The sequence below is a fragment of the Scyliorhinus torazame genome, chromosome 22 (genome assembly GCF_047496885.1).
Source record: "Scyliorhinus torazame isolate Kashiwa2021f chromosome 22, sScyTor2.1, whole genome shotgun sequence".
NCBI lineage: Eukaryota > Metazoa > Chordata > Chondrichthyes > Carcharhiniformes > Scyliorhinidae > Scyliorhinus > Scyliorhinus torazame.
This window is the reverse complement of record NC_092728.1, coordinates 100,206,384-100,226,085: the sequence shown is the minus strand read 5'-3', so window position 1 is coordinate 100,226,085 and position 19,702 is coordinate 100,206,384. Positions and strand designations below refer to the sequence as shown.

The following is a 19,702-nucleotide window of genomic DNA, read 5'->3' as shown; positions in this document are numbered from 1 at the left end:
AACACATCATCCTCATTGTAACACATCATCCTCATTGTAACACATCATCCCCATTGTAACACAGCATCCTCATTGTAACATATCATCATCCTCACTGTAACACATCATCCTCATTGTAACACATCATCATCCCCATTGTAACACATCATCCTCACTGTAACACATCATCCTCATTGTAACACATCATCATGCTTATTGTAACACATCATCCTTATTGTAACACATCACCATCCTCATTGTAACACATCATCCTCACTGTAACACACCATCATCCTCATTGTAACACATCATCATCCTCATTGTAACACATCATCCTCATTTAACACATCATCCTCATTGTAACACATCATCATCCTCATTGTAACACATCATCATCCCCATTGTAACACATCATCATCCTTATTGTAACACATCATCCTTATTGTAACACATCATCCTCATTGTAATACATCATCCTCACTGTAATACATCATCATCCTCATTTAACACATCATCCTCATTTAACACATCATCCTCATTGTAACACATCATCATCCTCATTGTAACACATCATCCTCATTTAACACATCATCCTCATTGTAACACATCATCATCCTTATTGTAACACATCATCCTTATTGTAACACATCATCCTCATTGTAATACATCATCCTCACTGTAATACATCATCATCCTCATTGTAACACATCATCATGCTTATTGAAACACATCCTCATCCTCATTGTAACACATCATCATGCTTATTGTAACACATCCTCATCCTCATTGTAACACATCATCCCCATTGTAACATATCATCATCATCCTTATTGTAACACATCATCCTCATTGTAACATATCATCATCATTGTAACACATCATCATGCTTATTGTAACACATCCTCATCCTCATTGTAACACATCATCCTCATTGTAACATATCATCATCATTGTAACACACCATCATCCTTATTGTAACACATCATCCTCATTGTAACATATCATCATCATCCTTATTGTAACACATCATCCTCATTGTAACATATCATCATCATTGTAACACATCATCATGCTTATTGTAACACATCCTCATCCTCATTGTAACACATCATCCCCATTGTAACACACCATCATCCTTATTGTAACACATCATCCTCATTGTAACACACCATCATCCTTATTGTAACACACCATCATCCTTATTGTAACACATCATCCTCATTTAACACATCATCCTCATTTAACACATCATCCTCATTGTAACACATCATCATCCCCATTGTAACACATCATCCCCATTGTAACACATCATCATTCTCATTCTAACACATCATCATCCTCATTGTAACACATCCTCATTGTAACACATCATCCTCATTGTAACACATCATTCTCATTCTACCACATCCTCATCCTCATTGTAACACATCATCATCCTTATTGAACACATCATCCTCATTGTAACACATCATCATCCTCATTGTAACACACCATCATCCTCATTGTAACACATCATCATCCTCATTGTAACACACCATCATCCTCATTGTAACACATCATCATCCTCATTGTAACACATCATCCTCATTGCAACACATCATCATCCTCATTGTAACACATCATCCTCACTGTAACACATCATCATCCTCATTGTAACACGTCATCATTCTTATTGTAACACTTCATCATTCTCATTGTAACACATCATCATCCTCATTGTAACACATCATCATCCTCATTGTAACACATCATCATCCTCATTGTAACACATCATCATCCTCATTGTAACACATCATCATCCCCATTGTAACACACCATCATCCTCATTGTAACACATCATCATCCTTATTGTAACACATCATCATCCTTATTGTAACACATCATTCTCATTGTAACACATCATCCCCATTGTAACACATCATCCTCATTGGAACACATCATCCTCATTGGAACACATCATCATCCTCATTGTAACACATCATCATCATCCTCATTGTGACACATCATCCTCACTGTAACACATCATTCTCATTGTAACACATCATCTTCATTGTAACACATCATCATAGAACATAGAACATTGAAAAATACAGCACAGAACAGGCACTTCGGCCCACGATGCTGTGCCGAACCTTTGTCCTAGATTAATCACAGACTATCATAGAATTTACCGTGCAGAAGGAGGCGACTCGGCCCATCGAGTCTGCACCGGCTCCTGGAAAGAGCACCCTCCCCAAGGTCAACACCTCCACCCCATCCCCACAACCCAGTAACCCCACCCAACACTAAGGGCAATTTTGGACACCAAGGGCAATCCACTACGGCCAATCCACCTAACCTGCACATCTTTGGACTCTGGGAGGAAACCGGAGCACCCGGAGAAAACCCAGGTGACATACGGGGAGGACGTGCAGACTCCGCACAGACAGTGACCCAAGCCGGAATTGAACCCGGAGCTGTGAAGCAATTGTGCTATCCACAATTGTGCTACCGTGCTGCCCTTAAGAACAAATTAATCTACACTCCGTCACTCTACCATAATCCATGTACCTATCCAATAGCCACTTGAAGGTCCCTAATGTTTCTGACTCAACTACTTCCACAGGCAGCGCATTCCATGCCCCCACTACTCTGTGGGTAAAGAACCTACCTCTGACATCCCCCCTATATCTTCCACCATTCACCTTAAATTTATGTCCCCTTGTAATGGTTTGTTCCACCCGGGGAAAAAGTCTCTGACTGTCTACTCTATCTATTCCCCTGATCATCTTATAAACCTCTATCAAGTTGCCCCTCATCCTTCTCCGTTCTAAAGAGAAAAGGCCTGGCACCCTCAACCTTTCCTCGTAAGACCTACTCTCCATTCCAGGCAACATCCTGGTAAATCTTCTTTGCACCTTTTCCAAAGCTTCCACATCCTTCCTAAAATGAGGCGACCAGAACTGTACACAGTACTCCAACTGTGGCCTTACCAAGGTTTTGTACAGCTGCATCATCACCTAACGGCTCTTAAATTCAATTCCTCTGCTAATGAGCGCTAGCACACCATAGGCCTTCTTCACAGCTCTATCCACTTGAGTGGCAAATTTCAAAGATCGATGAACACCCCAAGATCTCTCTGCTCCTCCACATTGCCAAGAACTCTACCGTTAACCCTGTATTCCGCATTTATATTTGTCCTTCCAAAATGGACAACCTCACACTTTTCAGGGTTAAACTCCATCTGCCACTTCTCAGCCCAGCTCTGCATCCTATCTATGTCTCTTTGCAGCCGACAACAGCCCTCCTCACTATCCACAACTCCACCAATCTTCGTATCGTCTGCAAATTTACTGACCCACCCTTCAACTCCCTCATCCAAGTCATTAATGAAAATCACAAACAGCAGAGGACACAGAACTGATCCCTGCGGTACGCCACTGGTAACTGGGATCCAGGCTGAATATTTGCCATCCACCACCACTCTCTGACTTCTATCGGTTAGCCAGTTCGTTATCCAACTGGCCAAATTTCCCACTATCCCATGCCTCCTTACTTTCTGCAGAAGCCTACCATGGGGAACCTTATAAAATGCCTTACTAAAATCCATGTACAGTATATCCACTGCTTTACCTTCATCGACATGCTTGGTCACCTTCTCAAAGAATTCAATAAGACTTGTAAGGCAAGACCTACCCCTCACAAATCCGTGCTGACTATCCCTAATCAAGCAGTGTCTTTCCAGATACTCAGAAATCCTATCCCTCAGTACCCTTTCCATTACTTTGCCTACCACCGAAGTAAGAGTAACTGGCCTGTAATTCCCAGGGTTATCCCTATTCCCTTTTTTGAACAGGGGCACGACATTCGCCACTCTCCAATCCCCTGGTACCACCCCTGTTGTCAGTGAGGATGAAAAGATCATTGCCAACGGCTCTGCAATTTCATCTCTTGCTTCCCATAGAATCCTTGGATATATCCCGTCAGGCCCGGGGGACTTGTCTATCCTCAAGTTTTTCAAAATGCCCAACACATCTTCCTTCCTGACAAGTATCTCCTTGAGCTTACCAGTCTGTTTCACGCTGTCCTCTCCAAAAATATGGCCCCTCTCATTTGTAAATATTGAAGAAAAGGACTCGTTCAAGACCTCTCTTGTCTCTTCAGACTCAATACACAATCTCCCGCTACTGTCCTTGATCGCACCTACCCTCGCTCTAGTCATTCTCATATTTCTCACATATGTGTAAAAGGCCTTGGGGTTTTCCTTGATCCTACCTGCCAAAGATTGTTCATGCCCTCTCTTAGCTCTCCTAATCCCTTTCTTCAGTTCCCTCCTGCCTATCTTGTATCCCTCCAGGGCCCTGTCTGAACCGTGTTTCCTCAGCCTTACATAAGTCTCCTTCTTCCTCTTAACAAGACATTCAACCTCTCTTGTCAACCATGGTTCCCTCACTCGACCATCTCTTCCCTGCCTGACAGGGACACACATATCAAGGACACGTGGGACCTGTTCCTTGAACAAGTTCCACATTTCACTTGTGTCCTTCCCTGACAGCCTATGTTCCCAACTTATGCACTTCAATTCTTGTCTGACAGCATCGTATTTACCCTTCCCCCAATTGTAAACCTTGCTCTGTTGCACGCAGCTATCCCTCTCCATTACTAAAGTGAAAGTCACAGAATTGTGGTCACTACCTCCAAAATGCTCCCCCACTAACAAATCTATCACTTGCCCTGGTTCATTACCAAGTACCAAATCTAATATGGCCTCCCCTCTGGTCGGACAATCTACATACTGTGTTAGTAAAGCCCCCTGGACACACTGCACAAACACCACCCCATCCAAACCATTTGATCAAAAGAGTTTCCACTCAATGTTTGGGAAGTTGAAGTCACCCACCCATGACTACTACCCTGTGACTTCTGCACCTTTCCAAAATCTGTTTCCCAATCTGTTCCGCCACATCTCTGCTGCTATTGGGGGGCCTATAGAAAACTCCCAACAAGGTGACCGCTCCTTTCCTATTTCTGACTTCAACCCATACTACCTCAGTAGGCAGATCCTCCTCGAACTGCCTTTCTGCAGCTGTTATACTATCTCTAATTAACAATGCCACCCCGCCCACCTCTTTTACCACCCTCCCTAATCTTATTGAAACATCTCTAACCAGGAACCTCCAACAACCATTTCTGCCCCTCTTCTATCCAAGTTTCCGTGATGGCCACCACATCGTAGTCCCAAGTACCGATCCATTCCTTATGTTCACCCACCTTATTCCTGATGCTTCTTGCGTTGAAGTATACACACTTCAACCCATCTCCGTGCCTGCAAGTACTCTCCTTTGTCAGTGTTCCCTTCCCCACTGCCTCACTACACGCTTTGGCATCCTGAATATCGGCTACCTTAGTTGCTGGACTACAAATCCAGTTCCCATTCATTGTAATAAACTATCATCCTCATTGTATAACATTATCATCCTTATTGTAATGCCCCATCCTCATTGTAATACAATCATCCATCTCATTGTAACACATCATCATCCTCATTGTAACACATCATCCTCATTGTAACACATCATCATCCTCATTGTAACACATCATCCTCATTTAACACATCATCCTCATTGTAACACATCATCATCCTCATTGTAACACATCATCATCTCCATTGTAACACATCATCATCCTTATTGTAACACATCATCCTTATTGTAACACATCATCCTCATTGTAATACATCATCCTCACTGTAATACATCATCATCCTCATTTAACACATCATCCTCATTTAACACATCATCCTCATTGTAACACATCATCATCCTCATTGTAACACATCATCCTCATTTAACACATCATCCTCATTGTAACACATCATCATCCTTATTGTAACACATCATCCTCATTGTAATACATCATCCTCACTGTAATACATCATCATCCTCATTGTAACACATCATCATGCTTATTGTAACACATCCTCATCCTCATTGTAACACATCATCATGCTTATTGTAACACATCCTCATCCTCATTGTAACACATCATCCCCATTGTAACATATCATCATCATCCTTATTGTAACACATCATCCTCATTGTAACATAGCATCATCATTGTAACACATCATCATGCTTATTGTAACACATCCTCATCCTCATTGTAACACATCATCCTCATTGTAACATATCATCATCATTGTAACACACCATCATCCTTATTGTAACACATCAACCTCATTGTAACATATCATCATCATCCTTATTGTAACACATCATCCTAATTGTAACATATCATCATCATAGTAACACATCATCATGCTTATTGTAACACATCCTCATCCTCATTGTAACACATCATCCCCATTGTAACACACCATCATCCGCATTGTAACACATCATCCTCACTGTAACACATCATCATCCTCATTGTAACACATCATCATTCTTATTGTAACACTTCATCATTCTCATTGTAACACATCATCATCCTCATTGTAACACATCATCATCCTCATTGTAACACATCATCATCCTCATTGTAACACATCCTCATCCTCATTGTAACACATCATCCCCATTGTAACACATCATCATCCTCATTGTAACACATCATCATCCTCATTGTAACACATGATCCTCATTGTAACACATCATCATCCCCATTGTAACACATCATCATCCTCATTGTAACACATCATCCTCATTGTAACACATCATCCTCATTGTAACACATCATCCTCATTGTAACACACCATCATCCTCATTGTAACACATCATCATCCTCATTGTAACACATCATCCTCATTGTAACACATCATCCTCATTGTAACACATCATCATCCCCATTGTACCACATCATCATCTTCATTGTAACACATCATCCTCATTGTAACACATCATTCTCATTGTAACACATCATCGTCATTGTAACACATCATCCTCATTGTAACACATCATCATCCTCATTGTAACACATCATCATCCTCATTGTAACACATCATCCTCATTGTAACACATCATCCTCATTGTAACACATCATCATCCTCATTGTAACACATCCTCATCCTCATTGTAACACACCATCTTCCTCATTGTAACACATCATCCTCATTGTAACACATCATCATCCTCATTGTAACACATCATCATCCTCATTGTAACAAATCATTATCCTCATTGTAATACATTATCCTCTTTGGAACACATCCTCATTATAACACATCATCCTCATTGTAACACATCCTCATCCTCATTGTAATACACTATCATCCTCATTGTATAACATAATCATCCTTATTGTATTGCATCTTCCTCATTGTAACACAACATCATCCTCATTGTAACACACCACCATCCTCATTGTAACACACCATCATCCTCATTGTAGCACATCATCCTCATTCTAACAGATCATCATCCTCGTTGTAACACATCATCCTCATTGCAACACACCATCATCCTCACTGTAACACATCATCATCCTCATTGTAACACACCATCATCCTCATTGTAACACATCATCATCCTCATTGTAACACATCCTCATCCTCATTGTAACACATCATCCCCATTGTAACACATCATCATCCCCATTGTAACACATCATCCACATTGTAACACATCATCATCCTCATTGTAACACATCATCATCGTCATTGTAACACATCCTCATCCTCATTGTAACACATCATCCCCATCGTAACACATCATCATCCTCATTGTAACACATCATCATCCTCATTGTAACACATGATCCTCATTGTAACACATCATCATCCCCATTGTAACACATCATCATCCTCATTGTAACACATCATCCTCATTGTAACACATCATTCTCATTGTAACACATCATCCTCATTGTAACACATCATCCTCATTGTAACACACCATCATCCTCATTGTAACACATCATCATCCTCATTGTAACACATCATCCTCATTGTAACACATCATCCTCATTGTAACACATCATCATCCTCATTGTAACACATCATCCTCATTGTAACACATCATCATCCCCATTGTAACACATCATCATCTTCATTGTAACACATCATCCTCATTGTAACACATCATTCTCATTGTAACACATCATCCTCATTGTAACACATCATCCTCATTGTAACTCATCATCCTCATTGTAACACATCATCATCCTCATTGTAACACATCATCCTCATTGTAACACATCATCCTCATTGTAACACATCATCCTCATTGTAACACATCATCATCCTCATTGTAACACATCATCCTCATTGTAACACATCATCATCCCATTGTAACACATCATCATCCTCATTGTAACACATCCTCATCCTCATTGTAACACATCATCATCCCCAGTGTAACACATCCTCATCCTCATTGTAACACATCATCCCCATTGTAACACACCATCATCCTCATTGTAACACATCATCATCCTCATTGTAACACATCATCCTCATTGTAGCACATCATCATCCTCATTGTAACACATCATCCTCACTGTAACACATCATCCCCATTGTAACACATCATCATCCCCATTGTAACACATCATCATCCTCATTGTAACACATCCTCATCCTCATTGTAACACATCCTCATCCTCATTGTAACACATCATCCTCATTGTAATACATCATCATCATCATTGTAACACATCATCCTCACTGTAACACATCATCCCCATTGTAACACATCATCATCCCCCTTGTAACACACCATCATCCTCATTGTAACACATCCTCATCCTCATTGTAACACATACTATTCCTCATTGTAACACATCATCCTCACTGTAACACATCATCACCATTGTAACACACCATCATCCTCATTGTAACACATCCTCATCCTCATTGTAACAAATCATCATCATCATTGTAACACATCATCCTCACTTTAACACATCATCACCATTGTAACACACCATCATCCTCATTGTAACACATCATCCTCATTGTAACACACCATCATCCCCATTGTAACACATCATCATCCCATTGTAACACATCATCCTCATTGTAACACATCATCATCCCCATTGTAACACATCATCCTCATTTAACACATCATCATCATCATTGTAACACATCATCCTCACTGTAACACATCATCCCCATTGTAACACACCATCATCCTCATTGTAACACATCCTCAACCTCATTGTAACACATCATCCCCATTGTAACACATCATCCTCCCCATTGTAACACATCATCATCCCCATTGTAACACATCCTCATCCTCATTGTAACACATCATCCCCATTGTAACACATCATCATCCCCATTGTAACACATCATCCTCATTGTAACACATCCTCATCTTCATTGTAACACATCATCATCCTCATTGTAACACATCATCCTCACTGTAACACATCATCCCCATTGTAACACAACATCATCCTCATTGTAACACATCATCCTCATTGTAACACATCATCATCCTCATTGTCACACATCATCATCCTCATTGTAACACATCATCCTCATTGTAACACATCATCATCCTCATTGTAACACATCATCATCACTGTAACACATCATCCCCATTGTAACACATCATCATCCCCATTGTAACACATCATCATCCTCATTGTAACACATCCTCATCCTCATTGTAACACATCCTCATCCTCATTGTAACACATCATCCTCATTGTAACACATCATCATCCTCATTGTAACACATCGTCCTGATTGTAACACATCATCCTCATTGTAACACATCCTCATCCTCATTGTAACACATCATCCTCACTGTAAATCATCATCCCCATTGTAACACATCATCATCCCCATTGTAACACATCCTCATCCTCATTGTAACACATCCTCATCCTCATTGTAACACATCCTCCCCATTGTAACACACCATCATCCTCATTGTAACACATCCTCATCCTCATTGTAACACATCATCCTCATTGTAACACATCATCATCCTCATTGTAACACATCATCCCCATTGTAACACATCATCCCCATTGTAACACATCATCATCCCCATTGTAACACATCATCCTCATTGTAACACATCATCATCCCCATTGTAACACATCCTCATCCTCATTGTAACACATCATCTTCCTCATTGTAACACATCATCCTCATTGTAACACATCATCCTCCTCATTGTAACACATCATCCTCATTGTAACACATCATCCTCATTGTAACACATCATCCTCACTGTAACACATCATCATCCCCATTGTAACACATCCTCATTGTAACACATCATCATCCTCATTGTAACACATCATCATCCTCATTGTAACACATCATCCTCATTGTAACACATACTCATCCTCATTGTAACACATCATCCCCATTGTAACACATCCTCATTGTAAATCATAAATTCTCTGACTTTGTGCTTTGTGTTGGTTATCCTCTCAATGGAGACCGCTAGCTCTTGTTATAATCAGGGTGGTCTAGTGACTGACCACCCACATTATAGTTTTGAAATGCATTGATTTGAGATTGGCTTCAGAAAGGGTACAGTCTCCGGATTCAAAGGGATTTTTATTATTTTTAAAAAATATATGTGTGTGGTTTCAGAATCAGAGGGTGCAGAAACTCTCTGATGTTAGAGAACCATTGCACGAGCTATGCCTGTGTAGAGTTTACTGTTCGCTAGACCTGAACTGGGCAGCCTTGTAGCGCAATAGGTGCCATCTGCGCCTCTGAGACAGGAGCTCCAGGTTGGTGTCCCCAGGACCTGATGGCCAAGGAAGGTGGGTTCAGAATGTGGCCAAACAGGTTGTGTGTCAACCTGCAAAATCCTTCCAACAGGGCAATGGCTGGTGGTAAGAGCGAGAGAGACTCCTGGTCAACCATGCTTAATGTGGAGTGGCACCCCTCAAGCCAAAAGCCTTTGGCGACAGACGAGTGACTTGGTCCTGGAATGACTAGCTATGGAAACAGACACAAGTCTGCCTCATTGGGCCATTAAGTACGAGAAGAGAACGAAAAGAAATCTGAGCTGACAGCGTCTCCCATATTCTGATGGTTCACTCAGTCAGCTGATCGAAGATGCAGTGAAAACTCTTTCTCTGTGTAACCGGGTTTCTCTGGGTAGGTAGACGAGAGATTTAACTTGCCTTTTTCGGTTGTGTACAGAGCTGCAAAGGTCACCATGATGAAAACCGTGGAGTATTTTCCTGCATTTGCCAAATGTGGGAATGCATTCCTGCTGTCCCTGTATCGACGGAGACATTGAGCGAATCGGATCCAGGGCGGGATACACTGGATGATGCAGGCCACTCCATAGGAGTAACCATTACCTCCAAATTTTTCTGTGGCAGGCAAAAGGCATAAATGTTAGAATAAAGTGAATGAAATGTCACACAGAGGGTTCATAGTCAATAAATAAATTTGAATACATGAGTGAAGAAGGGGCTCAATACGCTTGAGTAATGACTGAAAGCTAATTGTCTTTACTAATGTACATCAGAAGACATAAGATGCTTAACTGAACTAAACTTTTTCTCTCCTCTTCTGAAGGTTCAAGAACTTTCTGAGTTGGGGCCCAATATTTATTTGTGTATAAAACAGAGGACTGGGAAATTTGGTTTTGCGATGGGAGGAAACCTTTAGGCAGGAGATAATCACGGTGCCATATAAATTCAGAGAAAGAGATCATGAAGCACCATTTGACACTCTTATGAAGAAGTGGACAAATTTCCGTTGTGGGGTGAGACATATGGTTGTTGGGATTCTTGACAATTACTTAATTTTTTTTCAGGGAATGAGGGAAAACCGGCTCCCCGATGCGGACCCACCATAGGGAGGGTTTTTTTGCATCTGTGGGACCCAAGACGTTACTTGCCCCAAAGAGGTGGAGACTGGTTTGCATCGTCAAAGACCAACGCATGGGCCATTTTACGGTGCTGGTGGCATTTTGCTGACACTGTCTCTGCTGGTGGTGCTGCTGAGGATTCGGGGCTGCTGGTGCTGTCACTGAGCCAGCCCCACGGACAACCTGCTCGCCAGGCCCACAGGAGGCCAATTAGGAGGCTGCCTGCGGTAAACTTGCCGACCCTGTCTCGCTGCTGGCAAGTGTGAGCTTGCGCCCGATGTCGGGAATCCCATTCACATTGCAACATTCAGCCCAGTGTCACCCAGAGACCGCTGAAACACAGCTTATAGCCTGAGCAACACTGAGGTCTTGGCTGATAAGTTGCAGGTAATATTTGTACCCGTAAATTTCAGGAAGTGACCATTTAAAATTTTTTAAATTTAGTGTACCCAATTCTTTTTTTCCAATTAAGGGGCAATTTAGTGTGGCCGATCCATCTAGCCTGCACATCTTTGGGTTGTGGGGGCGAAACCCACGCAGACACAGGAAGAATGTGCAAACTCCACATGGACAGTGACCCGGGTCCTCAGCGCCGTGAGGCAGCAGTGCTAACAACTGCGCCACCGTGCAACCCTGGAAGTGACCGTTTCCAACAGGAAATGATCCTATTACCTTTGCCTTGGTCTTCAGAAGGGGCACCATTGCTTGAGACCCTACCATCAAGATCTCTGGGTCATCACTGACTCGAATCTTAACCGAGATTGCCATATCATCACCGTGGCGACAATGGCAGGGCAGAGGCTGTAAACCATGCAGTGACGCGGGTCGCCTCCTGACCCCCTCAGAGCCCCACCATAATCCACTAGGCCCAGGCTGGGAGTGTCACGGCACACTGACCACCCCACTGGGTGGGAGCACTTACAACAACACACAAAAAACTCAACACCATTCAGGATGTAGAATTCTGCTTGGTCAGCGCTCTTGCTATCAGACTCTGGATCCAATCACTTTGCCAAAGTGCACGATCATCATCCCCAAGTGGTCAAAGATTCCTCACCTGTTTCCAGAGAAGTAAAGTCAAGGGAATGTCATTGTCTCCAAATGTGTACCTACACCACATGGACTGCAGTGCCTCAAGAAGGGAGCTCACCACCACCTTCTCAAGGGCAATTAGGGATGGGCCATAAATGTTGACATGGCCAACGGCATCCACATCCCGTGAAAGAATAAAAACAATTCTCCGATTCAAGCACCATCGTGGCTTGTACCTGTATCAGCTGGTTCCCCGATTCGAGAAAATGGTTTACCACCACCCTCTCAAGGAAAACCAGGAATGGGCAATGAATGCCCGCGTTGCCAGTTTCGTCGGCCCAGTGAGCAAATAGAAAATGTGCAGACCAAAACCCACCAGGCAGTGCGCAATGCCAATCATTTCACTTCTACCTACTTCTAGTATTTGACGCACACAGAGCTTTGTTCCGCCGCACGGTTATATTATCGCTGGCGATAAGTTATTTTGAAAATTGTGTTGCACCTGCTGGGGGGCTGAGGAGGCCCTGGTTGTTTTCCCAGTTCACTTCAAAGGCGTAGAAGCAGATCATGGACCAGAGGTCGAGGAAGACGGTTCCCATGCTGTTGAGTTGATCCGCCAGCCAGAATTCAGCAAAGCTGACCTTGTGGAAGGGAGCAGTCACCGACCGACACTGTTCAGAGGGAATCGAAGACAGCGAATTAGCCGTGTCACCGAACCTTGCAGTGCAGAAACATCGGCCCACTTTGCCTAGGGTAACTCTTTCAAAGGTTTTATCAAATGAGGCGCTCACTGCCTCGCTCGCTCTTTCCCCTATTAAGTATTTAACCTATTTCTCTTTGAAAGTTTGGATCGGGTCTGGCTCCGCCTCCCTTTCAGCCAGTTTGCTTCCTGATCCATAACAACTCGCAGCATTAAAAGAAATGTATATTTTATAGAATTTACAGTGCAGAAGGAGGTCATTCGGCCCATCGAGTCTGCACCGGCTCTTGGAAAGAGCACCCTACCCAAGGTCAACACCTCCACCCTATCCCCATAACCCTGTAACTCCACCCAACACTAAGGGCAATTTTGGACACTAAGGGCAAGTTAGCACGGCCAATCCACCTAACCTGCACATCTTCGGACTGTGGGAGGAAACCGGAGCACCCGGAGGAAACCCACGCACACACGGAGAGGATGTGCAGACTCCGCACAGACAGTGACCCAAGCCGGGAATCGAACCTGGGACCCTGGAGCTGTGAAGCAATTGTGCTATCCACTGTGCTACCGTGCTGCCCACCATGGTATTCTCAACTCCTCCTCGGATCTTTTGCAAGTTAACATGAAAGTGCGCCATCTAGTGATTAGAGTCCAGGGCACACCCAGGACTGATGTTACTCATCTGGAGTAGCAGAAACTAGGGCCCAAAATGGTCAGTTAAAGTCTCACATTCGCTGCATTTGCCTCTAGACCTGACACCTTCAACATGACCATTCCATTGCTCAGCAATCTCCATTAGCATGATGATATTGAAAGTAAGAGTTTCCAATTGGTACAGTCCGTTCCCTTTATAAATCCGTTGATTGCTGAAAGGGTTTTGTTTATGGTGGGGAAGTTGGGGCAGGGCGGGGGGCTATTCCATCCTGAGAGGCCATGCCATTCCCTGGTACGAATGGCAACAGGCATACGTCTACTAACCCTCTGCAGCTGCTATGGGCACCACACATGGTCAATGGGCAAGTATCGTGCCAGGAATTTCTCTTAACCTCCAGTGAGAGAGAGGGGGTTGGGAGGGGGGGGGGGTGGATTGTAACCTCCACATGGCCATTGAGCCGGCTGCATGGATTCTCACTATTCCCTAATGATTAGGTTATCAGGGAGTTTGCGAACCCTGAGTCACAACAACGGGACCCCCCCCCCATTCAAAGGGATCCACAGCTGGAAAATGGGACCTTTATCCCCATCCGAGTACTGTTCCTCCTGCCGAATCACAGAAGCGTTACCGCACAGGGAAAGGCCATTCGGCCCATCGCATCTGCGTCGGCTCTCGGAATGAGGAACTCACCTCGTTCCATTCCCCGGCCTCCTCTCCGTTAACCCTGCGCATTTGTTCTTTCCAGATAAATCCCTTTTGAATGTTTCATTTGAACCTGCCACCACCACACTCTCAGGCAGCGGATTCCAAACCCTAACCACCCACTGTGTGAAAAAATATTTACCCTGTCACCTTTTTGTTTATTTTCCACTCACGGCTTAAAATCTCCTGGCTACAAGCCTTTCGCAAGCGGGAACAGTTTCTCCCTATCTTCTCTGCCCAGACCTCTCAGGATTTTAAATATCTCTCGCAAATCTCCTCTCAGCCTTCTTTTCTTTGGGATAACCAGAGACGATAAAAGGCGCTACGTAAATGCAAGTTCTTTCTTCCTCGGCCGAGTACTTACCAGGACCTTCAGTAGCCAGACCCGGGACTTGTAGTAGAAGGTCTTTGTGGGGTTCAGAAGCAGCAACAAAAAGAATCCGTACAGGGCCAAGGGATTGACTGGCATTGGGGTGTGGATGTAAGTACTGAAGAGGCAAGCGAGGAGGCTTAAACACCAGAGGACCCCAAGGAAACCTGCCAACTGGAAGAGAAAGATGCCCGTGAGAAACTCTCAAATGTTTGGACCTGTCCCGTACAGGATCGGCTGACACATTGCCCACACTGTCATAAATCATGAAAAAAGTGTCCACTTTTACATTCTTTCTTGGGCATGGGTGGCAAGGCCAGCATTTGGTGCCCATCCTGAGAAGGAGGTGGTGGCTGGCCGGATGTGAATGCATGGCCTGTCTGGCTACTTCAGAGGCATTCAGGATCAACCACAATGATACGGGCCTCGAGTCTCAAGCAAGCCAGACCAAACATGGTTGGCAGATTTCCCTGCCTAAAGGGGAATTTTAAGAGATCGAACATCTTCAGGGTCTCAGTTACTGTGGGCAGCTTCTTATTTACATATTTTTAAACACTGAATTGAAATTCTCAAACAGCCACGGTGGAATTTAGAAACATGGAACTAAGTGCAGAAGGAGGCCATTCGGCCCATCGAGTCTGCACCGACCCTCTGAAAGAGCACCCTACCTATGCCCACTTCCCCGCCCTATCCCTGTAACCCCCACCTAACCTGCACATCTTTGGACACCAAAGGGCAATTTATCGTAGCCAATCCAGCTAACTTGCACATCTGTGGACTGTGGAAGGAAACCGGAGCACCCGGAGGAAATGTACTCTCATATTCTCTGGACAGCTTTAGTTCAGTGACACAATGACTTCACCACAGTATCCCTGCATGCAGAATATGGCATTGGGCCCTCAACAGTGATTAAAACCGGGGCCCGGTGGAATACTGGTGTCTGACCTCATTCCAATTACCCAGTGTTAGGTTACCTTCTTCTACCAACCCCACTATTTGGCAGCACTGTCGTTTTGGAAAGAGGTCGGTGGACTCACCTCAAAGAATTGATGGTGGGAAAGGTGGTTCCTGGGGTCAAGTTCAAAGATCAGAGTGTGGTTCACCCCAGACTTTCTCCAGCCATAGGTGTTAATCCCCAACAGGAAGACAAACTCAATCACGATGAAGCCTCCTCGATAGGCCCTCAGTAGGGGCCACACACTGGCTTCCTGGGACACATAGATACCTGGGGAAAAATCAGATCTAGTGAGGAACATGTTCTGGCCATGGGTAGGTGGATGTGAGGCAATAGGTTTGTCATTTGATCAATGGCCTGTAATCAAAACTGTATTTGGACAGCGAGTTTAACTAGAGCAGTATATAAAGGCACTGGAGGAAGTTCAATATTTACAATTCGCCCGGATTTATCTTGAGATGCTGGATTCTCCCAAAATGGGGCGATGTCCCCAGGCCGACGTAAAAATGCTGGCGTTTCTCTCCCAAGTTTCCAATAAACAAGAACAGTCGATTCACTCACCTTCAGAGGGCTAGCTGGGACCCAGGGTGATTCATGCAGCTGGCTGCAGGTACGGGCCCCTGCTCTTCCGTGCTCGGACCGCGGAGGCAGCTGCAGAACGTAGCGCCCCCCCCCGCCAGTGCCCGATAATTCCCCCCCCCCTCCTCCTCTCACCAGGGCGGCCGTGGACTGAGTCCACAGCTGCCATGCGAGCATCCTGACCGTCCATAGCATGTTAGTTCCACGCCGTCAGGAACTCGGCCAGTCGGGAGTGGAGGATGGCTGGGTGGGCCTCTGGCAAGGCACCCCAGCCGCGCGGAGTACTACGCGCACAGGTCGATTTTCGGGGCCCAGAGAAATGCCAGACCGGCGCTGGGCCCGATTTGGGCGCCAAATTGGATTCTCCGCCCTCGCGCTGAACGGGATTTCGGCGCGGGTCTGCGGAGAATCCAGGAAAATGTCAGGAGTTTGTGATAGAATTCTAAAACGCATGATTTCTTTTCTCCCATGTTAATTGGTCCATTCAAACGTCAATCTTTGTCACACCTCCTGTGATTGGCTGCTGCTGCGGGTTAGGATGTGCCCAGGATTCCGAAGGCCCGGATTAGGGGGCTGAGCATTCAGGACTGAAATGAGGAGGAATGTGAATCCAGTTCAGGGGTTTCGGATGCTCGATTGTTCAATATATTCAAGGCCGGGATAAATAGGTAATGCATGGAGCAGGAGGGAAAGTGGAATTGGCGGAGAAGATCAGCCTGGACTTGATGACCAAGGAAGGCATATTCATAACCTGGACCAACAGGTTGCAAAGTTCTTTCAACTAATGGCAGGGAGTAAGAACAGGAGAGATTCCTTGTCCTCCATGTGTTGGGAGCCTCTACCATCACTAACCAATAATCCAGACTACAACATGCATGTCAAAGTGTATTTTGCCAGAGCAATTCAGACTCCTTGGAAGGGGTGAATGAGGGTTGGTTGAAATTGGCTGGACGGCTAGTGTGGATCAAAAATTGGTGCTAACAGCGCGGGTCTCGATTCCCATTTCTGCTGAGGCGGATTCGGGACCTGCCTCCTTGCCCTACCCACAGTGGAATTTGTGGGCCCGTGTGTGGGGCCTGCCTTCCTGCAGAGAACTGAAGAGGATGTCATAGAATTTACAGTGCAGAAGGAGGCCATTCGGCCCATCGGCTCTTGGAAAGAGCATCCCACCCAAGGTCAACACCTCCACCCTATCCCCATAAAGCAGCAACCCCACCCAACACTAAGGGCAATTTTGGACACTAAGGGCAATTGAGCACGGCCAATCCACCTGACCTGCACATCTTTAGACTGTGGGAGGAAACCGGAGCACCCGGAGGAAACCCACGCACACACGGGGAGGATGTGCAGACTCCGCACAGACAGTGACCCAGCCGGACTCGTACCTGGGACCCTGGAGATGTTAAGAAATTGTGCTACCCACAATGCTACTGTGCTGTCCTAAAGTTAGGATCTGTGGCAAGAGAGAGTTTGATAGGTCATCGAGGGCTGGATAAATGTTGAACATCAGGCTGCTTGACTGACAGTCAAGAATCATCCAATTAGATAACGGGGATGTCTCTTAATTACTGATTGGCTGTGGTATGTGGGGACATGTTGGGCAAGGTGGACAGGGGCAGTAGCTCCACATTATGTCTCCGGCAATGTACATCCAACTCGAGTTGACAACGTTACCAATAAGCCTTTGCAGTGCCTGTGCTTCCTTACATGTTTAATTACAGTCTGAAAAAGTGACAAGGCACAAGCCCCGTGAAATATGTAAGACATCCCATGCCACTTTTCTTATGAATAATTCATTCCCTGAAAGTGTTACCTCAGGGAACTTCAGACAGGGGTAAAAATCGAACGTCCTCCCTTTCTAAACTGATAAGGTCGAGCCGCAGCAAGTAACACAATCTGTGCCCTGGTCCTGTAGATCTTGGGAGAGTGAGGCTACATGGGAGGCTGTAAAGTAGGACTGCAAGTGTCTCACGCTGCAGTCTGGGGGGTAGGCCGCACTCGACTCATTACCGTCTTGTCAGTGGATGTCGCGCTGACCTGGGTTACTGGAGCTGCTTGTCTGCTGCTGTCACCCGACCTGCACAAGTCGTTGAATTATTCATGCCAACCTGTCAGTAGTGATGTTTACAAATAACTTGAGAATACACAATGAGACATCCGCCTCTTCCCAATTGGCCGGGTCCCCAAGCTTACCTTTGATAATTATCAGCACCATAAGAGCCAAGATGATTCCACACTGCAGGCCCACCCGAAAGGTGATCCACACTGGAGCAGTCTGAGGGGGGTCACAGGATATAACAATTTAATGTTGGTGATTAGCAGTCAGGAAAACCTTGAAACCAGTCATCGTACCCTCAAAGCATCTCCATTAAACACATACACACGCACACACACGCACATGAACTAGGAGTAGGCCATCTCACACCTCGGGCCTGCTCCGCCATTCAACAAGATCATGGCTGGTCTTTTTGTGGACTCAGCTCCACTTACCCGCCCGCTCATCGTAACCCTCAACTCCTTTACCTTTGCCAAAAATACATTGAACGAGGTCGCCTCAACTGCTTCACTGGGCAGGGAATTCCACAGATTCACAACCCTTTGGGTGAAGAAGTTCCTCCTCAACTCGGTCCTAAATCTGCTCCCCCTTATTTTGAGGCTATGCCCCCTAGTTCTAGTTTCACCCGCCTGTGGAAACAACCTCCCTGCTTCTATCCTGTCTATTCCTATCATAATTGTATATGTTTCTATAAGACCCCCCTCATTCTTCTAAATTCCAATGAGTATAGTCCCAGTCTGCTCAGTCTCTCCTTATAAGTTGATGCTCTGAACTCCGGAATCAACCTAGTGAACATCCTCTGCACACCCTCCAGTGCCAGTACATCCTTTCTCATGTAAGGACACACACACACACACACACATACCAATCTCACACTGGCAAACACACTGTCAG

The 19,702-nt window shown here is 44.8% G+C and overlaps 1 protein-coding gene across 1 annotated transcript in view; it reads right to left on the bottom strand.

Moving 5' to 3' along the window:
- LOC140398864 (xenotropic and polytropic retrovirus receptor 1 homolog) overlaps positions 1-19,702 on the bottom strand; it is a 109,171-nt gene that overhangs the window by 14,866 nt on the left and 74,603 nt on the right. Inside the window, exons 6-10 of the mRNA XM_072487806.1 lie at positions 18,946-19,027; positions 16,256-16,443; positions 15,213-15,392; positions 13,294-13,462; positions 11,062-11,256 (exon numbers count right to left, since the gene is read on the bottom strand). Coding sequence (XP_072343907.1) covers positions 11,062-11,256; positions 13,294-13,462; positions 15,213-15,392; positions 16,256-16,443; positions 18,946-19,027 — 814 coding nt within the window. The remainder of the gene's footprint in view (positions 1-11,061; positions 11,257-13,293; positions 13,463-15,212; positions 15,393-16,255; positions 16,444-18,945; positions 19,028-19,702) is intronic.